Source organism: Sus scrofa, chromosome 3, assembly GCF_054392235.1.
Source record: "Sus scrofa isolate SSC_HxYL_T2T_F1_AM1 chromosome 3, Sscrofa_HxYL_maternal_Yorkshire_Landrace_v2.0, whole genome shotgun sequence".
Taxonomy (NCBI): Eukaryota; Metazoa; Chordata; class Mammalia; order Artiodactyla; family Suidae; genus Sus; species Sus scrofa.
Genome location: NC_139385.1, coordinates 104,392,501 through 104,415,089, shown reverse-complemented (window position 1 = coordinate 104,415,089; position 22,589 = coordinate 104,392,501). Strand labels below are relative to the sequence as shown.

Here is a 22,589-nt window from a genome sequence, read left to right as displayed (position 1 = left end):
TTCCTGTTCTAGGTGGCCATCTTGGACCATGCGTCAAGATGGCGCCCCCTGGTCCCAGAGGCAAAGCCCAGAAGCGCCAACGAGGCTGCGCGCGCACGTGCTCGGGCGCGGGAGGGTGGGACGGTGACGTCAAGACGTCGTCCCGCCCCCGGTGGTTGCTCCGCCTCCGGCTCCACTCCGCCTTCCTCTCACCGGGCGAACCCGGAAGTGGAGGAGGAGGTGCGGCGGCGGCGGTGGCAGATCGGGCAGGCGGTGGCTGAGCCGAGCCCGACAGCGTGTCTGGGGTTGGGGGCGGGGGGCGGGGCTGAGCGGCCTGGGCAGCCCGGCCTTGACGGGGCGGGGGAGGCCATGGCCTCGGCAGAGTTGCAGGGGAAGTACCAGAAGCTGGCTCAGGAGTACTCGAAGGTACCCGTCGTATGCGGGGAGTAGGGGGTCCCTGGCCCTACGGCCTCAGGTTGCCTTGGCAGCGACTTGTCAGGACAGAGGGGGACGGCGGAAGGGGCACGCGAATGCTCCCCTCCTCTTTCCTCCGCCTCCTCTGTCCTCCATTACCGTGCTTCCACCTGCAGCTCCCAGGAGATGGGGCCGGGCGGTGTCTGGGTCCGTGTGCATTTCTGCGGGAAGGCGCAGGAGTTTGATTCTTCCTTCTCACTGAACTAACGGGCTTGTACTGGGATGTCAAAATCCTGGCTTCCGTCTCTGGTGCTGGTCGGGAGGGGAAGGGAAAGGTGAGGACCACTCCTCCACTTCTGCTTCCTCAGTTTTCCCAGCCCAGTGATGGGAAAGAGCAAGCTTTTTCCCTTCCCACAGGGATGATATGAGGATAGAAATTCATCTGCCCCCGGTCAAATCAAAAATGTAAATAGAGTCATGCGCGTAAACTGATGCACCAGAGATGGGTGGTTACGAATGGATTCAGTGCTGTGGCAAGATGTTGTCTGGAAATGCTTTTGAAAGCTTTAGTGCTAGGGCTGTGTCTTTTTCTCCTTCTTTTTCACGAATCACCTGGCGTGGGACGGATTACCCAGCAGGTGCTCAATACGTGTTGAACTAAGCAAAATAGGAATCTCCCCTTTTGTCATATTTATGGCATCTGTCTTTTAAATGATGGAACCTTTTTTCTTGGAAAAGGGCGGTGCTGCTTTTCTGGATAGGGTGGTTCTGCCTCAAGCATATTCTAATGAAGTTATAAAAGCGGAATCTTACATATTTAGAAATTGATTCAGTAGTCATTGAACTTAGTTTTCAGTGATCTTGGCATTCATCGGAGCAATGGGAAGACAGCCCCCTTTTTACAATTTGGAGAAATTGAGACACGTTTTCATTTAACAAATATGCAGCAAGGTGAAATGAAATATTCTTTGAAAAATAAAACCCATGCCTAAAACATGCACACTTTAAGTCTTTCCATCATCAAATGGAAGCCTCAGATACTACACTTACTCCAACGGTGCTACCATTGGCAAAACTTCTTGCACTTCCATTTGAATGTCTTAAGAGCCTGTGGCAGGGTGTTAGTGATGGCAGGTTTTTACCCTTTGAAGGAATATATTTTCGGCCGAAAGTTTGTATGAGCATAAAGTAAGGGGACTGATTTTCTTCTCAGGAGAGAAATAAGCTCAGAAGGCAATTCCAAATGGCAAAAGAGCATTCCAGAAATATTTTGAGCCGTGACTGCATTGCTGAAATAATTGTATAGCCTCCCCAAAGTAATAAACACTTTGAAAGATTTTCTTCTTTTGGATGAGTAAGCTCTTTGGTTCTGCAAACACTTATTATGTGCTGATATGAACAGTCTTCCAGGCTCTATTGAGTGAGGCAGAATTCTGCCTTCAGGAGAACCATTTAATAGAAAGTTTAAACTTTGTGCATAATTATGATACAAGATGACAAGTATTAGTTCAGTGGGAGCACAGTAGAGATAATGGGTAAAGGTAGAAGTTACTGGTATTGGAGAGTGGGGAAGAGGGAGGAAGGGATGGATGGTGGCACTCCAGACAAAGGGGACAGTCTCTTTTGGCTGACAGGAAGGCATGTGCAAATATGGGACAGAGAATGGTGAAATATGGGTGGAGAGATAATCTGGACCCAATCATGAAGGGTTGTGGATGTCAAATAAGACATTTGGACTTTATCTTTGAGTAATGGAGAGTCATTAAAGGCTTTCAGAGAGGAGAAGGACATTGCTTTTAGGAAGAACACTGGAGCTGTGTGGAGGATGGACTCAGATAGGGAAAGACTGGTGAAAAGGAGACTAGAGTATAGGCTCTTAGAATAATTTAGGAGAGAGTGTGTAGGATTAAATAAAATCAGTGATGGTTGAGATAAAAACAGGGTCTTAGATTTAGGAATCATGATTTAAAAGTATGGTTTAGCTTACCTCTCTTGAGTGCCTGCTTTGCACACGGCATCCTTGTGTCTCATTCATTCTGTGGGACATGGTGAGCGAGGGAAGACTGGGTTGACCCTAAGGTAGACCCGTGGACTGCTCTGAGGGAACACCACTGCTACCGGCAGAGGAGGATGGGCAGGAAGGTTTGGAGGGAAGAGTGTATTAAAGGTTAGATGCAATCATAGTATTTATGTTGGAAGGCGCATTGAAGCTATTTTATTCACATAGTAGCTTGAGGTGATGTTGGAGTGATTACTGAAAATTTCTAGTGGAGAGGGACTGGCTAAAAGGACAAAGGCCGGAGCTTTTGGAATAATTCCCATGAAGACAATTGTTGAACTTCAAGAGTTAATCACTTTAGGTGGATTCCTCAGGGACACCTGTTGGAAGGATGTGACAGTAGGAGGAAATGCTGAGGAAACTTTAGGAGGTCTGCCAGACTTGAGGTTATCTCCTCTGTTGGGCCAGGCCATTCTTCATCCTTTTAATTTCAATGTGATGGAAATTTCAGAACAGGAAAACAGGGATTGATCAGAAGGTTTCATATGTTTTTCATTCCCTGTCAACTCTAGTGCAGAGCAATTTCTAGATAATATCTATGCTGCCTTCAACCCTGTGCCTGTGGGAAGGGTTTTCTTTCTTTCTTTCTTTCTTTTTTTTAAGCTTCCCTAGTGCAGAAATTGAGGGCTGATGTTGAAATTCAGTTACATTGTTCTTTTTCCTTATTTAGGATACAAAGAAAAAAGATTTCCTTTTAATCTGCAGAAGGAGGCCTCTGAATTAAGAGAGCAACAAGCATGATCCCTAAACCAAGGATACCTGCAAAATCTCCTCATTCCTATTTATGTATTTGTTTATTTATTTATTCTTATTTCTATTTAATGCAGATCTTGGCCTGCATTCTAGGAAGGGGCCTATTTCTTCCTTATTAACTTCTGCCCTCATCTTTCTTCCTCCTGAGAAAGAAAAAAAACAGTCAGAGGAGCTCCCATTAAAGAGATGGAGAGTTTCATTAGATGAAAGGTGAATTATGGAGGCTGAAGCAGATGAGAATTTCCGAGGCAGACAGATTGCTAAAACATAAAGTGTTATGCAAAGGTCAGTAAAAGTGGAAATTAAGACCTTAGTGGTTTGGACAATTAGGAAATCAATGGAGGCTTTTAAAATTTCCGGTTTGGGAGTTCCCTGGTAGCATAGTGGTTAGGGCTCAGTGCTTTCACCATTTTGGCATAGGTTCAGTCCCTGGTCTGGGAAATGAGATCCCACATCAAGCCACTACATGCTGCAGCCACACACAAAAATTTTTTTTTCTGGTCTAACAGAGTTTGAGGGAGGGGAAAGGTGTGTAGAGGCTGGTCTTTGGAGATTTATGAAGTTAATAGGTAATAGGTGGAGGCTGCCTTTCTGAGATGCGAGGGCTCAAGGCCTCACCTTTACTATGCTGTAGATTAAGAATCAAAGACTGTTTCTTGCTTGGTATTTCTTCCACGGCATGGTCTGCTTCTGATGTTCTGGTATGTCTTCTTCCTCTTCCTTTTTTTTTTTTTTTTTTGTCTTTTTAGAGCATTTGGAAGTTCCCAGGCTAGGGGTAGAATCAGAGCTATAGCTGCTGGCCACAGCCATAGCAGCCACAGCAACATGGGATCTGAGCCATATCTGCGACCTACATCACAGCTCATGGCAACGCGGGATCCTTAACCCACTGAACAAGGCCAGGGATAGAACCCATGTGGGTATTTGTTGGGTTCCCACTGAGCCATGATGGGAACTCCATGCTCTGGTATATCTTCTGAAGTTCTGGAGAAGAGAGGCTGAAAACATGCAGTCCTGGCTCATTTGATTTCAGCCACTTGCTCTGCTCAGGCTATGGAACTCTTGACGGGTACCATGTTAGTGTGTAAACAAGTTTCAAGTTTTAACTGTCTTTCCAATGTTCGTGTTACTCTGGGTCAGTGGTTCTCAAAGTGTAGCCCCTGGGTGAGCATCATCAGCATCTGGGAATGGGTTAGAAATACAAATTCTTGGGTCTGCCCCAGACTTACTGAATCTAAAACTGGTTGTCAGACCCAGCAGTCTGTGTTGTAAACAAACCTCCCCAGTGATTTGGATGCATACCAGAGTTTGAGAACCATTGCTCAAGAAATGGTATCAGTATAGTAGCTCTTACTCAGATAACCTTTTTAAAGCTCCTTTCAAGGCAATAAAAACTAATGGGAAAGCTAAACATCCATTATTTCTCTAACACTTTACTTTGTAATTGATGTTCCTTTTCCTTTGGAAATGTTTTAAGCTTACTAAAAAGTTACTTAGAGCTACTCTTTTTGGGAAAGGGTGGGTATGTTTGCTTTTCAGAGAGCAAAGCTTGGCTGAATCTGATTGATCACCCTCTCTTGCAAGATAAATAGACTCAGGTGCTAGATTGGATTAAAACTGAGCATCAGGTTTTTTAACCCTAATGTGTAGGATTCACTACTGAAGGTGTATTGGAAAACAGCCTTGTGTTTAGCGCTGTCCAATGGAACTTTCCATGAGAATGAAAGCGTTCTGCATCTTTACTATCCAGTATGGTGACCACTAGCATGTAGAGTACTTGAGCACCTGAGATGTGGCAAGTTCAATTGAGGAACTGAAGTTTGGATTTTATTTAAGTAATTTAAGTTTTAATAGGCAGATATATAGCTATTGGCTACTCTGTTGAACTGTGCTATCTTAGTCCCTAGATCAGTGCATCAGAAATGCAAATGTCTGTGTGACTAACCTGAAGACCTTGTTAAACTGCAGATTCTAATTCAGTATTCCTGGGGTGGGGCCTGAGATTTTGCTCCTAGGTGATGCTGCCCTGGTTCCCAGACCATGCTTTGAGTAGCAAAGCCTTTGAAAGGCAAGGGGGTGTCCTACTCTTCTCTGATTCAGCTGTACTGCTGGCCAGTCACTGATGAGGCAGGCTAGGCTGCAGGGTTGGGGGAGGGGGTTTTGTCCTAATTTCCCTACAGGGGAGCAGGAGCTAGAGAAAGGAGCTAGCGAAAGGGTTTCGTCTGAGGGCAGGTCTGAAAGAAGGCTTTCTTCCAACTCAGTGACACAACGACCCCAGCCATTAGTACATAGTATGTAGCCTACCATTACTTTATCCTTTTTCAGGGTGAGAGGAGCAAGTTAGCAGACAGAAAGACTAAGCGGTATTCTCAGCACCGTAGGATACCTGAAATCTTAGAATTGGGAGTTTTTGAGGGATCATCCAGGACAGAGATAATGAAGCTGGGGTCTGCAGATGACTTAAGTATTCTGAAGCTGGGAATCAGGGATGGGCTTCAGGTTGTCTGTTGCACGTGTTCCTTTGTAAAGGAGAAAAGCTATATGTCTTAAGATTTGTTTTATAGGGTTGTAAAATGTGTAAATGTCAAAGTGTCCATTATATGAAAGCAGCTATATAAGAATTCTCATACTTATGTTGTTGAAGACTGTTGAGGATTAGGCAAGAAAATGCGTTTAGATGATTCATCTCTTCTTCCACAAACCCATCTAGCAGTTTGTGATTGAAGGTGCGAAAATCTCCGGTCTTGGGCTGATTATCCTATTGCAGATGGGCAAGGTGGCACGAGAGCCATCATAGTGGGCTCACCACCACTCTCTCTGTCCTTGGAGAAACAGCTTTGTGATAAGTCTGACTGAGAATGGGCTGTTCCAGAACCAAAGTTACGTGGAGTAGTCTGGACACTGGTTATTAGAGAGGTAGGCTCAGGGCTTTTGAGGATGCTTGGTGTCTTTTGGGACGAGGAGGTTCAAATCATTTGGAAGAAGGCTTAGAGAGGGACTATTAAAGTAATGATGTTCTCTAATAGTTGTATAATGTCTTCCATTTAAACATCTTTTACTTACAGCACTTACTTTTATTAATCAATTAAAAATTTATCCAGTCCCTTTTCTATCCATAGCATTGATCTTTCCTTGTAGGCAGGAGACACAGAGAAGTATACTGTAGTCTCTACCACGAGGGACAGTTTTAACTGGGAGATGGGACATGAGTATAGAACTAATACATAAGTTAGCAAACATAAAGCTTACTATTTTAAAAAATAAATGAAAACTGAACAGTTTAATGTGTTGTCTTGTTACCTGTAAGTGCCTGAAGATCTGAGGGCAAGCTCACTGTGGACCATAGAGGGATTGGTAGAGAATGGTTGGGAAAAATTGATGGAGGAAGTAGGACCAGAATAGCTAGTAGGCTGTCTAAGAACAGTTGGGATCTGGTTGGTCAAAATGAGGAAAGGCTGTGTTTTTAGAGCAAAGGTAAAGCTAATGAAAAGATAATAAGACAATGAAAAATGAGATTTGAAAGGACTAAGAGGGTTTCTGAATTGGGATTCAGAGGACCGTTTCTCTACTGAATGGAACAGGAGTGCATGGCACAGCTGCTGGAAATAGGCTATATCATCTTCCGAAGAGTTTTCAGCCCTAATGGATACTTCAGGGCAGTTGTTTCTCAGTTTTATCCACATCCACTGGCGTCTCCACACTGGTCTCCTAGAAGCATGTGTGACTATCTGGTGATCTTGTAACTGTTTCTAAAACAGAAACACTGCATTTGCCTCCCCACTATGGTGAATGTTGGTGAGGAGAAAGATAAGATTCTAAAAGACCAGGCTGGTCACAGCGTATTACAGCTGACAAGCTGCTGGTCAGTAACGCAGAGATGTAGCAGTGGTGATGTTGAAGTACAGGCAGACCCAAATGCCAAGTGTAATGAACATGGCAATGGAGCAGGATGGGCTTATCCTTTTCTACCTACCAAATAACAGAAAGGAATTTGAGATAAATATTTCTAAAAGCTGTAATTTTTTGTTGAATGTTTCCTTTGAAACTGTTTGAATTATTGTCATTTAGCAAACTCTTTTCCAAGGGAAATTCCACATCATTTTTCATTACAATCATATTAAATTCCAAACAGGAGTAATTTGACAGTTTTTGCTTTTTTGCACAAAATAGGCTCTTCTGTTTGTTTTAAGTAGCTTTTAAGTTGCCTTAAAAACTAAAGGTGAGGTTTTGTTGTTTTGAAATTAATGTAGTTCTGTGGATTTTAAACTTGAAAATTATCAGTTCAACAGATTTTAAGTTTCATCCTTAGTCCTTGAAGCAGTCTTAGGAGCTTCTAAATGTCACACAAAGAAGACATGTAAGGGATAATAGATCAGAGTTAGTACAGGGGTAGGAAATGAAACCCAAAGACTAAAGTAGTATTGCTGTCCTTTGGCTATATGGGTTTGAAAGTATTGAATTCTGTTAACTACGTGTCACATTATCCAAGAGTATGTTGATATTACTTAAAAGGTAAAATACTACATGGTGGAAGTCCACATTGAAGTGGTATTTATTTCTCTCTTCAGAACTTGAAGAGCAGAGTGGAAAGAGCCTAATAGTAAATATTTTAGGCTTGGGGCCATATAGTTTCTGTTGTATCTACTCATTGTAGATCAAAAGCAACCATAGACAATTCATAAATATTAAGTGTGGCTACGTTCCAATAAAACTTCAAAATAGGTAGCAGGCCAATTTGGCCCATGGGTCTTAGTTTTTCTAGAGAATTTAATGTCTATATTATTATTTTTTAAATCAGAAAGTGGTAGCATTGCTAATTATCTTTTCCCTTTTAAATTGTGAACTATTTGAAAACAGGGACTTTTTATGTTTTTCTCTCCCCTGCATCACTTAGTACAGTGCCTTATACCAGGCAAACTATAATAAAAGGGATCTGTTGTCCCTTTGATTTTGCTCAATTAGTAAGAGCTCTCTTTTCATTTGTGGAGCAGTTTATATTTTTAAAAAATGCTTCGACATAATTTTCTTATCTGGTTCTCACAATAACTTAAGAGAGATGAAGATAGGGTATGTGTATTAGTTCATTTTATAGGCCATGTAATTGAGGCTCAGAAAGGTTGAATGAGGAATTGCGTCAGTGGCACAACAGGATCAGCAACATCTCTGCAGCACCAGGATGAAGATTCGATCCGGGCCTGGTACAGTGGGTTAAAAGGATCCGGTGTTGCCCCAGCTGTGGAGTAAGTTGCAGCAATGGCTCATAGTCATCCCTGGCCTGGGAACTCCATATAACTGCAGGGCAGCCAAAAAAGAAAACTAAAACAAACAAACAAAAAGGTTAAATGAATTTCCTAAGTTTATATTGTCTAGGAAATGAGAGAAAGATTTGGGCCTTCTTTCTATTGTGGTAGTGAAATGTTATCTTTAACTTTCTAAAAATAGAAGTGGCTTATCTTTTTAGTCTGTCTTGTTCAAACTGAATATCCTGCAGTATTCCTGCTTTTCCTCTCAGAATCTTGGTTAAATTTTTTTCTTTGGTGTCATATACTCAGTTTAGGATTGAATATTCAAATATTCCTAGTCTTTTGGCACAGAAAAGGGTCATTGCTCTTCTCAGGAGATAGATGTGAGCTATGCAGAATTTGAAGTAGATTTTTTTTTTTTTTTTTTTTTTAAGCTCATAGATAAAATCATCCTGTTCGCTTAGTTTCTCAGAGAAGAACTTGGTCTCAGAGAAGAATCGTAGTCTCTCATGGTCTGTGTATTGAGCTTTCAGAATATTGTAATCCTTTTGCTTCAGCTGTGCTAGGCTGGTATATATATTTATATTCACATGCTCTGTGTTATGCTTATTGATAACTACAGAAGGGGATTACTGCAGATTTATCTTTCAGAACCCTGCTAGTGGTGGCTATATAGATATATACATAAGTAAAAATTCATCAAAGCTGTATAAACTTTTCTTGGCCACTCCCACAGCATGTGGAAGTTCCCAGGCCAGGGATTGAGCCCTCACCATGGCAGTGACAAGGCTGGATCCTTAAACTGCTGAGCCATCAGGGAACTCAGAAGCTGTATAATTTTTGATTTGTTTATTTAAAATAAAGTAATACCTCAATTAAAAACAAATTAACTACACAAGAAAAAGCCCGAATCCTATCTCTCTTTTTTTTTTTAATCTTTTTAGGGCCACACCTGCGGCACATGGGGGTTCCCGGCTAGGGGTTGAATGGGAGCTGTAGCTGCTGGCCTACACCACAACCACAGCAACGCAGGTTCCAAGCCGCATCTGTGACCGACACCACAGCTCACAGCAAACGCAGGATCCTTAACCCACTGAACAAGGCCAGGGATAGAACCTGTGTCCTCATGATTCTGGTCAGATTAATTGCTGCTGAGCCATGATGGGAACTCCAAGTCCTTCCTCTTTAAAGGCTTCTTCTGCCTCTCCAGCCCACTGCTTTTCTCATTTATATGCAGTTTTTTAAAATAGTAGCCAATATTATCTAATGGCATTACGCCTCTGGAGGCAAAACTGCTAGTGTCTGAATCTAAGCTTTGCCACTGAACTCTGTACCTCAGTTTGCTCATCTGTGAAGTTAAGATAATTATATTGCCATTTCATAGGGCTGTAAGGAGTAATGGAGTGATATATGTGAAGTACCTAGGACAGTGCTTGGTATATTTTATTCAAATGCCAGCTGCTATTATTATTAATTTCTAAGTTGATCTTGCTTCTTAGTTGCTTTTGTACACTGCTTCAGCTACTGCCTGATAATGAGTCTTCCATTCCTGAGGCTATTGTGGATGGTGATATGTGCATGACTAATATTAGGCATAGTGTCCTGCTGAGTATGTTGATGCCCCATACTTTGATTGTCTATAGAATTCTTATTCCATGGTTAGTCCAGTTGTATGTATTTCACAGATGAATGGTATGTCTGAGTTTGAAGCAAGATAGCATACTTGGTACCCTATTATTATATTAGTTTTCTTTAGGGAAATAGAAGGAACTGTGTATGGAAAGTCGAGAGACCTGGGTTTTAGTCTCAGTTTTGCATGGATTAGTTTTGCATCATTGGGCAGCTCAACCTCTGTGTCCTTATTTGTAAAATGGCAGAATGAAGGGGAGTTCGCTTCGTGGCTCAGCAGTTAACAACCAGATTAGGATCCATGAGGATTCTGGTTTGATCTCTGGCCTCGCTCAGTGGGTTAAGGATCCAGCATTGCCGTGAGCTGTGGTGTAGGTCGCAGAGGAGGCTTGGGTCCTGAGTTGCTATGGCTGCGAGCTAGGCCAGCAGCTACAGCTCGGATTCGACCCCTAGCCTGGGAACCTCCATATGCCATGGATGTCGGCCTAAAAAGGGGAAAAAAAAAAAAAAAAAGAAAAAAGGGCAGAATGATAATCTCTACTGTCCTCTTCTGGGCTAATATTTTTATTCTCATGTTTATGCGAGAAGATAGAGTGTATTGATTCCTATAAAATAATGTTAAGTGATTTCCTTGCTGTAAGTGATTATACTGTATTAAAAATTAATCATTATTTTCTCTGTTTCTAGCTTCGTGCTCAGAATCAGGTCTTGAAGAAAGGTGTTGTTGATGAACAAGCGAATTCTGCTGCTTTGAAGGTATGCAACGAGGTTATTTGTGTTGTGAGGGCTAGATTAGTGTTTGATGAGGCTCATAGCAGGGAATTCACTTGGTTTTCTGTGTTAAAGTCCCAACTCTGACACTGATTCACTAGGGATAAGGGAGGGTAATAGAGTTTTTTTTCTGTTCAACTTTCCTACTTATTTGGGTATGAATGTGATATGCTTTGGTTTCCTTAGCTTGAAATTACAAAAATGTATTTTTGGACTGTATGTAATGCATTTCTCTCATACCTAGCTTCTCTCATAGCTAAATTCATCAGGATAAATGGGGCTTCTTATCTGTCTTCATCTGAGAGCTCTCTAAGGGGGGCTATGTCATGTTCATATTTATATTCCCAGCTTTCAGCAGATGGTCATCCCCTAATAAATGGATTTGGAAGTGTGAATCATTTAGTCTATTAATCTTGCTTTGGGGTTGAGCTGTTTAATAGTAATAGCCTGTGTTAATCAGGATTGTTTGAGTGATACATTTTATTATCAGCACCTTTGTTAACTGAAGGGAGAAATATGATGGCAGATGAAGGAATTTGGTTCTACCTTATTTTAATAGGCATGTAATAAATATTGTCTAGTGATATTTTTAATTGGAGAAATTAATTCTAGGATATGGGTTTCTTCTTGGCCAAGTTTCAGTTAAATATACTTCCTGCCTCATTCTTTTGCTCTCTCCCGTGCTTGCTCTTTAGAGAAAAGAGATTAAGATTCCCTTTTCTCTTATGTCTTTCTGGCTAGTCCCAAACCAGTGACATATCCTAGGCAGTTCCACTCAGGTAACCAAGACCCAGAGATATGTCCTTTTATTTAGCTGATGCTGGACCTTACACTAGAGAAATCTGTCACTTGAGAGTGAGCCCCCCTCAGGTGCTGTTCCATAGACTCAGGGTTGAGATGGTTACGAACACCTTACCCATACTTCCCAAGCTCTCTGTGCCCAAGCTGAGATTAATAGAAATAAACTTTATAGTCAGGATTAAAAAAAATTTTTTTTATTATAGTTGATAATAAATTATTATAAAAATTATAAATTATTATAAAATTGTTATAATTTTTTTTATTATAGTGTTCTGTCAATTTCTTCTGTACGGCAAACTGACCCAATTACACATATGTATACCTTCTTTTTCTCATATTATGTTCTATCATGTTCTATTACAAGTGACTGGATATAGTTACCTGTGCTGTACAGCAGGACCTAATTTCTTTTTTCTTTTCTTTCTTTCTTTTTTTTTTTTTTGTCTTTTTAGGGCTGGCCCACGGCATAGGGAGGTTCCCAGGCTAGGAGTCGATCAGAGCTGTAGCCACTGGCCTCTACCACAACCACAGTTGCACCAGATCTGAGCTGCGTCTCACAGCTCATAGCAACGCCAGATCCTTAATCCACTGATCAAGGCCAGGGATTGAACCTGTGTCCTCATAGATTCATTTCCACTGAGCCATGACAGGAACTCCAGACCTCATTTCTTTTTTTTTTTTCCTGTCTTTTTTAGGGTCACACCCATGTCATGTGAAGGTTCCAAGGCTAGGGGTCAAATTGGAGCTGCAGCCGCTGGCCTAGGCCACAGCTACAGCAGTGCCACACCCAAGCTTTGTCTGAGACCCATACCAGAGATCGAACCCCCACCCTCATGGGTACTAGTGGGGTTTATTAACCACTGAGCTACAATAGGAACTCCCAGACCTCATTTCTTATCTATTCTAAATATAGTAGTTTGCATCCACTAACCCCAAACTCCCAGTCCATCCCACTCCTTCCCTTTCCCTCTTGGCAACCACAAGTCTGTTCTCCAAGTCCATGAGTTTGTTTCTGTTCTGTAGATAGGTTCATTTGTGCCATATTTTAGTTTCCAAGTGTAAGTGATATCATATGGTATTTGTCTTTCTGAATTACTTCACTTAGTATGACAGTCTCTAGTTCCATCTATGTTGCTGCAAATGGCAATATTTTTTCTTTTTTATGGCTGAGTAGTATTCCATTGTGTATACGTACCACACCTTCTTAATCTATTCATCTGTCAGTGGACGTTTAAGTTGTTTCCATGTCTTGGCTATTGTGAATAGTGCTGCAATGAACATGCAGGTGAATGTATCTTTTTGAATGAAATTTTTTTTTTGGATATATGCCCAGGAGTGGGATTGCTGGGTCATATAGTAGTTCTATATTTAGTTTTATAAGTACCTCCATATTGTTTTCCATAGTGGTTGTACCAATTTACATTCCTACCAACAGTGTAGGAGGGTTCACTTTTCTCCACAGCTTCTCCAGCATTTGTTATTTGTAGACTTATTAATGATAGCCATGTTGACTGGTGTGAGGTGGTACCTCATTGTAGTTTTGATTTGCATTTCTCTAAGAATTAGTGATGTTGAGCATTTTTTCCTGTGCCTCTTGGCCATCCATGTGTCTTCTTTGGAGAAATGTCTATTTAGGTCTTCTGCCCATTTTTTAATTGTTTTTTTTTGCCATTGAGTTACATGAGTTGTTTGTATATTTTGGAGATTAAGCCCTTGCTGGTTGCATTGTTTGCAACTATTTTCTCCCATTCTGCAGGTTGTCTTTTTTTTTTTTTTAATGGTTTCCTTTGCTGTACAAAGCTTGTCAGTTTGATTAGGTCCCATTGGTTTAGTTTTGTTTCTATTTCTATTGCTTTGGGAGACTATGTTAGCTAGGATTTGTTAGCCAAGTTATTATTTTGCCTAAATCACTGAAGAGATGGTCATTATCCCTCCTCATGATATTTAAAGCCTGTCACTGGGAAAATTATTTCCTAGCTTGTAGCCCACTCTGGTGTTTGCCAGCATAACTATTGCTGTGATGTTTAACTCTGTGATAGTGGTCATGGTGGCAACGGTGGTGGTGGTGACAGCAGGCTCTACTTATTAAGCATTCACTGTGTGTCAGGTATTGTGCTAAGCACATTATATACATTATCTCAGTTTTCACAACTCTGTGAGGTCAGATGCCACTGTTGTCATCCTTATTACAGAAACTAGGGTTTACAGAGAGGTTGGGGTGGATGTCTTCTGAAATTAAAATTAATGATCCGTTATTGGAGTTGGAACTTTAGTCACCTAGTGATTAATTATAAGGATATAAAGAAGTTACTTTCTGTTTTATTATTCATTGTATTAAGTTAACAGTACCTACCTACTTAACTTACTGTCAGTTTGTCAGTTTTGCTCAATGGGAATGTTGGGATGTTACAGTAGGCATTTGATTATACTGGGTTTGCCTCTTCAGTGAGTTGTTAGATACAGTAAGCATTCATTGATTTGGGTTTCTCTAATTTGGAATACGTAATTTGGACATGGTCTGAGCCTAAGTTTACTGTTGAACTTCAAGTGAAAATTAAGGGCTTACTCAACAAACAACAGAAAAAATGTGTTTCTCTTTAATGGAAACATATTCTATCCCTCTAGACATGCAGATAATGTCAGTCAGTAGCTTGCAGACACTAGCCTCTGGTTTTTTAGGTTGCTGTTTCAGTATGTTTGAATTCCCTGCTCATTCAAACTTGACTTCTTAGCTTTATAATGGTTTTTCAGTGAAAAGTCATAATTTCAGTACACGGTAATATGTGGCCATCTGTGTTTGAGTCATTGAGCACAAAGTTGTAAGAACGTCATAAGGAAAATATAACTGGAATAACATTTTTTTTTTTGAAATAGTAAAACTAAGTATTTCTGTAGTTTCACATTTTCTTACCCCATCATGGTATAAATAGTACAGAGAATGGTCGGTAGAAGATATGTTGTTTAGATTTAGATTTGGTTTTTATTTTCACTTTAAAGTGAACTGAGGTAGGACATCATCTGAAAATATTCTGTGTTAGGATAATACTGATTTTTGTTTTTGACAAATCAGAATAATTTAAGGTAAATTTGAGTGTATTGAAAAGACTTCATTTTGACTGACTTATGTTCAAGGAGGATTTACAGAAAAAAGTGAATACAGATATGTTTCTTCCATTCTTGCTTACTGAAGGGCATCATCAGTAAGTCTGAGGTTCTCTTTAAAATTGCAGGTTTATAAAATTGTAGCCTCAGGCTTTGTATCTCCTCACCGCCAGAGGATACATGTATAACAACATTATAACAACACATAGTTGTGGATATTTTACTTTACGTTAATGACTGTTACTTTAGTATATATACTCTTTTCGTTTTATTTTTAAATTTGCTTGGTTTGGCCAGAAAGTGATTTTGTCACAAAACAGAGCTAAAAACATAGGAACTGGAATGATAAACATACAACTTGAATTCCCTAAAGCAAGAGGTTTTGATTATATTTTGGTGAAACAACACTAATTGTTCTTCATTATTTTTAAACTTTAAGGCTAAATTACAAGGAATGCTCTGTGTTCACTTTGATGTAGGAACAACTGAAAATGAAGGATCAATCCCTGAGGAAGCTGCAGCAGGAAATGGATAGTTTGACATTCCGAAATCTGCAGCTTGCCAAGAGGGTAGAGCTACTTCAGGATGAACTGGCTTTAAGTGAACCCCGAGGCAAGAAAAACAAGGTAGGTCAAGTAAAAGCAAGTTAGTGTGACATTGTTATCAGATACAGATATCTCCAGGCCATCTGGTTTTAACAGAAGACTTCACCTTCAAATACTCTAAAGTTCCATTATTACCTCTGGATATTGGGTCAAGAAAGCAGACATTTATTACTAATATATACTAAGTATTAGAGGCATTTTCCTATGAAGGTGAGTTTTCAAGAATTTACTAGGAGCCAGCCATGCTCATAATTGATGGAGTGGCTGAGAAAAGTGAATGAAGTATCTCGTATTGGTCAAAATTATTGATATATTTTAGTTATACCACGTTGCCATTAACCGGAGGTAGGGCAGGTAAAATGAGAAGCATTGTCAAAATGTAACTGCTGTCTGTGAAAGTAGCAGGTGAAGTACTCAAACTATTAGGCTTGTAGGTTTGCTGCAGATGGATTGTCTTGGTGTTTTTTCTTAAGAGTTCACTTTGGTATTCTTGTCTTGAGATGTAAATATAAAATTTTTCCCTTATAGTTTTATACAGGGAAGCAAGATTCTGACTGCTCGAATATAGATGATCTGGTACTTTTGATCATTCTGTGGTTTAAAGGCTGCTTCTTTTTTAAGTGCAGGAGCTAGTGATCGAGTCTTTAAAAGTCTTGTGTGTTTGTAGAAAACATCCCCACAGATGTGTGGACTGAGGCAATGATAACAGAATGGTTGGAGGGCAGAAGGCCGGCAGTAACTCTGAAGCAGCTCGGTATGGAAGGAGGAGTGCGGGCTTTGGAGTTGAGCCCAGACTTGAATTCTCTGTCTGCCGTTTATAGTTCTATTTCTCGAGGCATGTTTTTTAGCCTTGCAACCTCACTTCTGGGGAAGAAACTCTCAGGTGTGTTGTCAGGATTAAATGGGATCATGTAAAAGTGCCTAGGACTGTATCTGCCATACGATGGGCAGTCAACACATTTATGTGTTAGTACATTTCTCTGTGCATCTCCCCTATTTGGAAGAATTCTCTAGAGTGGTAATTTTCAAATAAATGGGGAACAGAGAGGGCAAAACAGATACGTATAGAATCACATGGGAAACTTTAACAAGATACACACACTGTGGAAATTGTGAAAGACCATTGGGGAGGGGCTTGCCACGTGTACTTCAAGCATGCTCTCCGGGTTAGTGAGATCCTCTCCCAGGACTGTTTTAGCAGAGATTTGGGTGTAATGTTTCTGAATTAATTGTAAAGAAAGCTTTCCAAATTAGGAAGTATTAAGGACCCAGACTATGTCACTCAGCAGTGTTCCTTGTGCATGCATACCTCTTGAGTTCTCATTTAATTTGTATTTATTTATTTATTTTTGCATAGCTGCTCCATTTTCAAAGGGCTTTCTAATCACTGGCTCATGTTGGATCAGTAAGTGACTTCATTTTAAGTGAGGAGTGAAGCACAAGAAAGGCAGAGGAGGGTGGTGACAGATGTCTGAACACAGTTTCATTGTTAGGCTGTCCCTTGAATAGTCTCACTTCTCTGTGTGTATTCCATGAAAACAGATATTCATTATCGGCGCTTAAATAGTGCTATTCTATGTAGAAAAAGTTAATATTGGTAAAAAGGCAAAAGGGAGATATTTTTCATAATCTTTGAGCCTTTTCCTTCTGTTTATTTATAATAACTTTATCTTATATTGTTATGTATTTTATTTTATTTCGTTTCATTTTATTTATTTTTTAATTTATTTTTATTTTATTTTTTGTCTTTTTGCCTTTTCTAGGGCCGCTCTCACGGCATATGGAGATTCCCAGGCTAGGGGGTCTAACTGGAGCTGTAGATGCCGGCCTACGGTGGAGCCACAGCAACTCGGGATCTGAGCCATGTCTGAAACCTACACCACATCTCACGGCAACGCCGGATCCTTAACCCACTGAGCAAGGCCAGGGGTCAAACCCGAAACCTCATGGTTCCTAGTCAGATTTGCTAACCACTGAGCCACGACGGGAACTCCTGTTATGTTTTTTGAATTAGAAGTTTATGTGAACCTTTGTATAAACTTATTTTTGTGAGTGCTTTTAATGTCTTAAAGGAGTTTAACAACCCAGACTAATGAAATTGCTAAAAACTGTCATTTCCCAACCCACAAGAGCAATTGAAATGATATTTATTAGCATATTTATATTGTTAGCTTTCTGGGTTTGCTCTGTCTTCCAGCAGAACTGCTCCTGTATTCATCTGCAAAGAATAGTGAGCCTTGTATGTTCTTTCTCTCTTTGTTAAGCTTTCCAGCTCATTGCAGTATTTGCAGTTCCAATGTGTGTCTCATAGGAAAAGTTAAATGATGGACTGTATACCTTTTGCAGGATTGTTTGAGAATGGTGAACACGTAGAAGAGACAAGCTTCTAAGGTGATAGAGAATCTGTGTACCTTAGGATGTTTCTCTAAAGGATGAAAGTTATGTGGACATAACTTATTCTTTCCATCAGAAAAGTGGAGAATCTTCTCAGTTGAGTCAAGAGCAGAAGAGTGTCTTTGATGAAGACCTTCAAAAGAAGATAGAAGAGAATGAACGGTTGCATATACAAGTGAGAAATCTTTCCAGTTTCCCATAGGAATTTAAAAATGGGGTGTATGATCTGGAATATAGAAAAACCAATGCAGAATAGAGTGTTTTGTGTGTAGGTGGGTGTTTTAATGTTTCCTGTGGTTGTTTGGTACGTATGTCACTATCATTTATTCATTTCTTAAATCTCATTTGTATTTTATTTTATGTATTTATTTTTGTCTTTTTAGGGACCCACCCATGGCATATGGAGGTTCCCAGGCTAGGGGTCGAATCGGAGCTGTAGCTGTCGGCCTATGCCACAGCCACAGCAACGTGGGATCTGAGCCACGTCTGCAACCTGCACCATAGGTCATGGCAGCATTGGCTTCTTAACCCACTGAGCGAGGCCAGGGATCAAACCCAAAACGTCATGGTTCCTGGTCGGGTTCATTAACCACTGAGCCACAACAGGAACGCCTCATTCATATTTTAACGTGGAAGTTTGCTTTGAATATGCACTTGTTCAGAGAACAGCAGAGTACCTTTATAAGTTAACAATACAGAAATATATTGGGCACTCTTCATTTTACATGGCAGATGGTTGGATGGACCATTTAGATGGGGGCTTATCTATAAGTAATGCTTGCTTTTTAACTTATTACAGTTTAGTTGGTGTTTATCTATTTCCCTGTTACTCTGTAAGGTCTTATTAGGGTACAGATCATGTCAGTTTTGTCTGCCCAGCTCAGGACAGAGCCTCACTCATGGCAGGCCATCAAATATTTATGGAACGTTGAGTGATCAATGTCTCTTCCAAACCATTCAGCATGTTTTAAGAGTCATAGTGTAGTGTATTCAGCTATGCCTCCTGTTTTTTTTGTGTGTGAAATTATGAGCATAGTCAAACAGTAGACAATAAATATGCATCCTCAGTCTTCGAAAATGTTTAAAAAATGAACTGTTGACCTCATGCATTTTGTGTTAAGCATTCATAATTCTTAATTAGTATTGGATTCTCATTAAGGAGAGGAGCTTTACTTGCTTCAGGAGTAACATCTCTGCCTTTTGATTACTTGATTGTAGAGGTCAGCCTAGTAGAAGAGTTATACCTTGGTCAGTTTGGTCCTCTCTGCGACAGAAATGGTTTGAAATAGAAATCCATGAGCCTGGGAGGAAGGAGGTGTAGGCATTGGTGTAGATCTCCTGTGTTCAAACCTTATTTCTGCTGTATTTAGCTGTGAGACATTTGACAAGTTAAGTAGCCCTTGAAGCTTCCTTCAGTTTCCCCATCTATAAAGGAGGAGCTACAGTTGCATTACCTCTGAGCTACTGTGGGGATCCACTGAGATCATGTCTATGTGGGTTTTACATAGTGAGCATATGGAACCTTATAGAAGTTGCTCAGTGCTCAGTCACTACAATTTTCTCTTCATTTGTATGCATTAGGATATTTTGAGAAGAGAACTTTTTTTTTTTTTTTTTTTTTTTTTTTTGGTCTTTTTGCTATTTCTTGGGCCGCTCCCGCGGCATATGGAGGTTCCCAGGCTAGGGGTCTAATCAGAGCTGTAGCCACCGGCCTACGCCAGAGCCACAGCAACGCGGGATCCGAGCCGAGTCTGCAACCTACACCACAGCTCACGGCAATGCCGGATCGTTAACCCACTGAGCAAGGGCAGGGACCAAACCCGCAACCTCATGGTTCCTAGTCGGATTCGTTAACCACTGCGCCACGACGGGAACTCTGAGAACATCTTTTCTTTTCAGTTTTTTGAAGCTGATGAGCAGCACAGGCATGTGGAAGCAGAGCTGAGGAGTCGGTTGGCCACTCTGGAGATGGAGGCGGCCCAGCACCAAGCTGTGGTTGATGGCCTGACACGGAAGTACATGGAAACCATCGAGAAGCTGCAGAACGACAAGGCTAAGCTAGAAGTAAGACCCACTGTTGGTGAGAGCATGTTAGGAAATAGTCCAGGCTTTTGTTAGTCTCCTGTGCACTTTATAGAACAAAAGTTAGCCATTCAGGGTGATGCCTGCAGCATCTCCTCGATGGGCTCCCAACTGTAGCCTGAGCGCTCTGCTTTTCTTTTCCTTCTAAAATTCAGGTGAAATCTCAGACCCTAGAAAAGGAGGCCAAGGATTGTCGGCTTCGGACTGAAGAATGGTATGTGGAGACGTGAATTCCAGGGGGCCCTGAAGTGAGAATCAGAAGACCTGAGTTTTGGTTTAGTAGCTCCTCTGTCTTAATTTTCTCACATTTGCAATGAGACAGGAGTAGGTAATCTCCAGGGTCCTTTTCATTTCTGTTATCTTGGGACTCAGTGAATTCTTCAGAGAGTAGCTTGTGCATTAGTCCTCTGCCTGCAGATGTTTTGGGCTGTGGCAGGTGGCATTCTGGGGCTCCTGTGCTGAGAACTAGACCCTTTCTGTTTCGGACCACTCTGAAGAGAACGCCTTCTAGTCAGTCCCAGGTGGGAAAACTGACTAATGATTGCAGTATCAACCCTCTAACAGTACATTTCAAATAAAACAGATTATGTGATCTAATTTGGAGATATCTACATTTTTAAATTAAAACATTCCTTATCTCTACGTGATAAGAGCATGCACTAATGTTTATTTGATAAATGGCATATTTTAGGTTTTAATAGGACCAGTCAAGTGAATTTCTTCACTTTAGTTGCATTGGTAGAATTACATGCTTGGTTTAGATGTATACCTATGTTCAAAACAAAAATTGTCAGGTTTTGAGCTCAAGGAAGGAAAAAACAGATATAATACTTAAAAAACTTTATCAAAGAAGTTCTCTTCGTGGCTCAGTGGTAACGAACCCGACTAGTATCCATGAGGATGCGGGTTTGATCCCTTACCTAGTGGGTTAAGGATCTGGCATTACCATGAGCTATGGTGTAGGCTGGCAGCTGCAGCTTCAATTTGACCCCAGCCTGGGAACTTCCATGTGCCACAGGAGTGTCCCTAAAAAGCAAAACTAACAAATACCAAAAAACTTTATCATAATGCTTGAACAAATATTTATGTGTTATAAAGAGAAAATATACAATTTTGAAATGGCTCTAAGGTTACTTTGAGTTTGAGGAAATAAACTTAAGATTGTATGAAATACTGGGACCGTGATAAAGTCTTCCAAACTTCCAGTCATTCATCAGGAGTCTCAGGAGCTTTAGAATCAAAGCTTAATGTTTTTCTTATCTTCATTGTTTGTTTGTTTGTTTGTTTTTTTAACACCTCTCTACTACCAAGAGTATCCCGGATATCAGGCACGATTCTCTGAGTGCCTGATACCAGCTGTTGCGGTAACAAGTAAATGATGATCCATTGTCTATCGATAATGTGGTTTTGTATTTTTTCTTTCAGTCAGTTACAGTTAAAGAATCTTCATGAAGATTTGTCAGGTAGATTAGAAGAATCCTTATCAATCATCAATGAAAAAGTACCTTTTAATGATACAAGTAGGTATTATGTACAGTTTTCCACTGTTCGCAACTCTGAACCTTTTTGTGATAGCCAACTAATTAAAATAATTTCGAATCTATTTGGCAGAAACCCTCATTGGCCTAGCAGAGGTTGCTTTTTGTCCTTTTGATCCGCTTTGGCCCTCATGTTTCATAGGGATATTTTCAGTTGTCATGTAACTATTCCAAAGCTAAGCTTCTTGGAAAAAGCTCAAAGCCACAATTTTTAATTGCATGTATTTAGCATATCCCAAGGTGAAAACCCTCCTGCGAATAAGTACTTGAATGTTTGTACAAGAAAAGTTGGTCATGGTGGGCAGCAAGATGGGAAAGGAGTACAGGAATGGGGTGGAGGTGAATCTTCTTAGCCTGGTATCGCCTGCCCTTTGGACAATCCCCAGGGATAGTTAGGCAGCCGACTTGGGTCAGCCCTGCTTCCTGCTCATCCTGGAATTGGCTGGTAATTTCCACAGCTGAGAGCAACAAAAAGAGCTTAAAAAAACCCCATCAATTTGCATGTATAATGGGTGCCACATTTGTAACCTTTAGACAAGTATTAGATTAAAACCTTGAAGGCAAGGAAAGCACTTAATTTTTTGAATTCAGAAATTTAAATTCAAATCAGTACACATTTCCTTTTTTACAATTATATAATTGAAGTTAATCTTTGATTTCGTCTCCATTTTTCTTAGGGAAGACCTAAAAAAAGAGGAAAGAAAAGACACCAAAGGAAAATAGCAGTTTGATCTAACATTAAAATCAACATATGCCATTATATATCAAAAACCTAAATTCCTGTGAAAACAACACCTGTTACTCCTCTTTACATTAATGTAAATAGCACTAGCATACTTCGATCCCCTAGACTTGAAACCTTGGCCTTCCATTTTCTTCTTAATCCTCATATCAGATAGTCATCAGATTCTATAATTTCCTTCTGAATCTCTTTGGGTGTATCCCTTCTTTTCCAATACTAGTTGTTACCCTATTTTAGGTCCTTAGCATGTCACAAGTAGGTTACTACTTTTAGTTCTGAAATATTTAGGGATCATTTGCTGAAAGTCTAGAGGGGTGGGGAGCGTAGGAGATGCAGAAATGCAAAAAAGATAAAAATCTCTACTCTTAAGGAATTTATAGTCCAGTAGGAGAGAGATAAGATAGAGAAATATCTAAAATATAAGCTAAGTTATTCCATGAAGTACCTCTTGGGGCTTTAGAGGACGGGTGATTACTC

The 22,589-nt window shown here is 40.4% G+C and overlaps 1 protein-coding gene across 3 annotated transcripts in view; it reads left to right on the top strand.

The window, feature by feature from the left end:
- The first annotated feature begins 204 nt into the window (after positions 1-204).
- PPP1R21 (protein phosphatase 1 regulatory subunit 21) overlaps positions 205-22,589 on the top strand; it is a 71,713-nt gene continuing 49,328 nt past the window's right edge. For 2 of the 3 annotated variants that reach the window (XR_014841978.1, XM_003125155.7), the window contains exons 1-7: positions 205-405; positions 10,765-10,833; positions 15,231-15,377; positions 17,827-17,925; positions 19,650-19,814; positions 19,988-20,046; positions 21,258-21,352. Coding sequence is in view for 2 of the 3 variants with exons in the window: in XM_003125155.7 (XP_003125203.2) it covers positions 349-405; positions 10,765-10,833; positions 15,231-15,377; positions 17,827-17,925; positions 19,650-19,814; positions 19,988-20,046; positions 21,258-21,352 (691 nt within the window). In the remaining variant the exon portion in view is untranslated. Of the gene's footprint in view, positions 729-10,764; positions 10,834-15,230; positions 15,378-17,826; positions 17,926-19,649; positions 19,815-19,987; positions 20,047-21,257; positions 21,353-22,589 lie in introns of all 3 variants that reach the window. The other variant, XM_085019345.1, reaches the window with a different exon arrangement.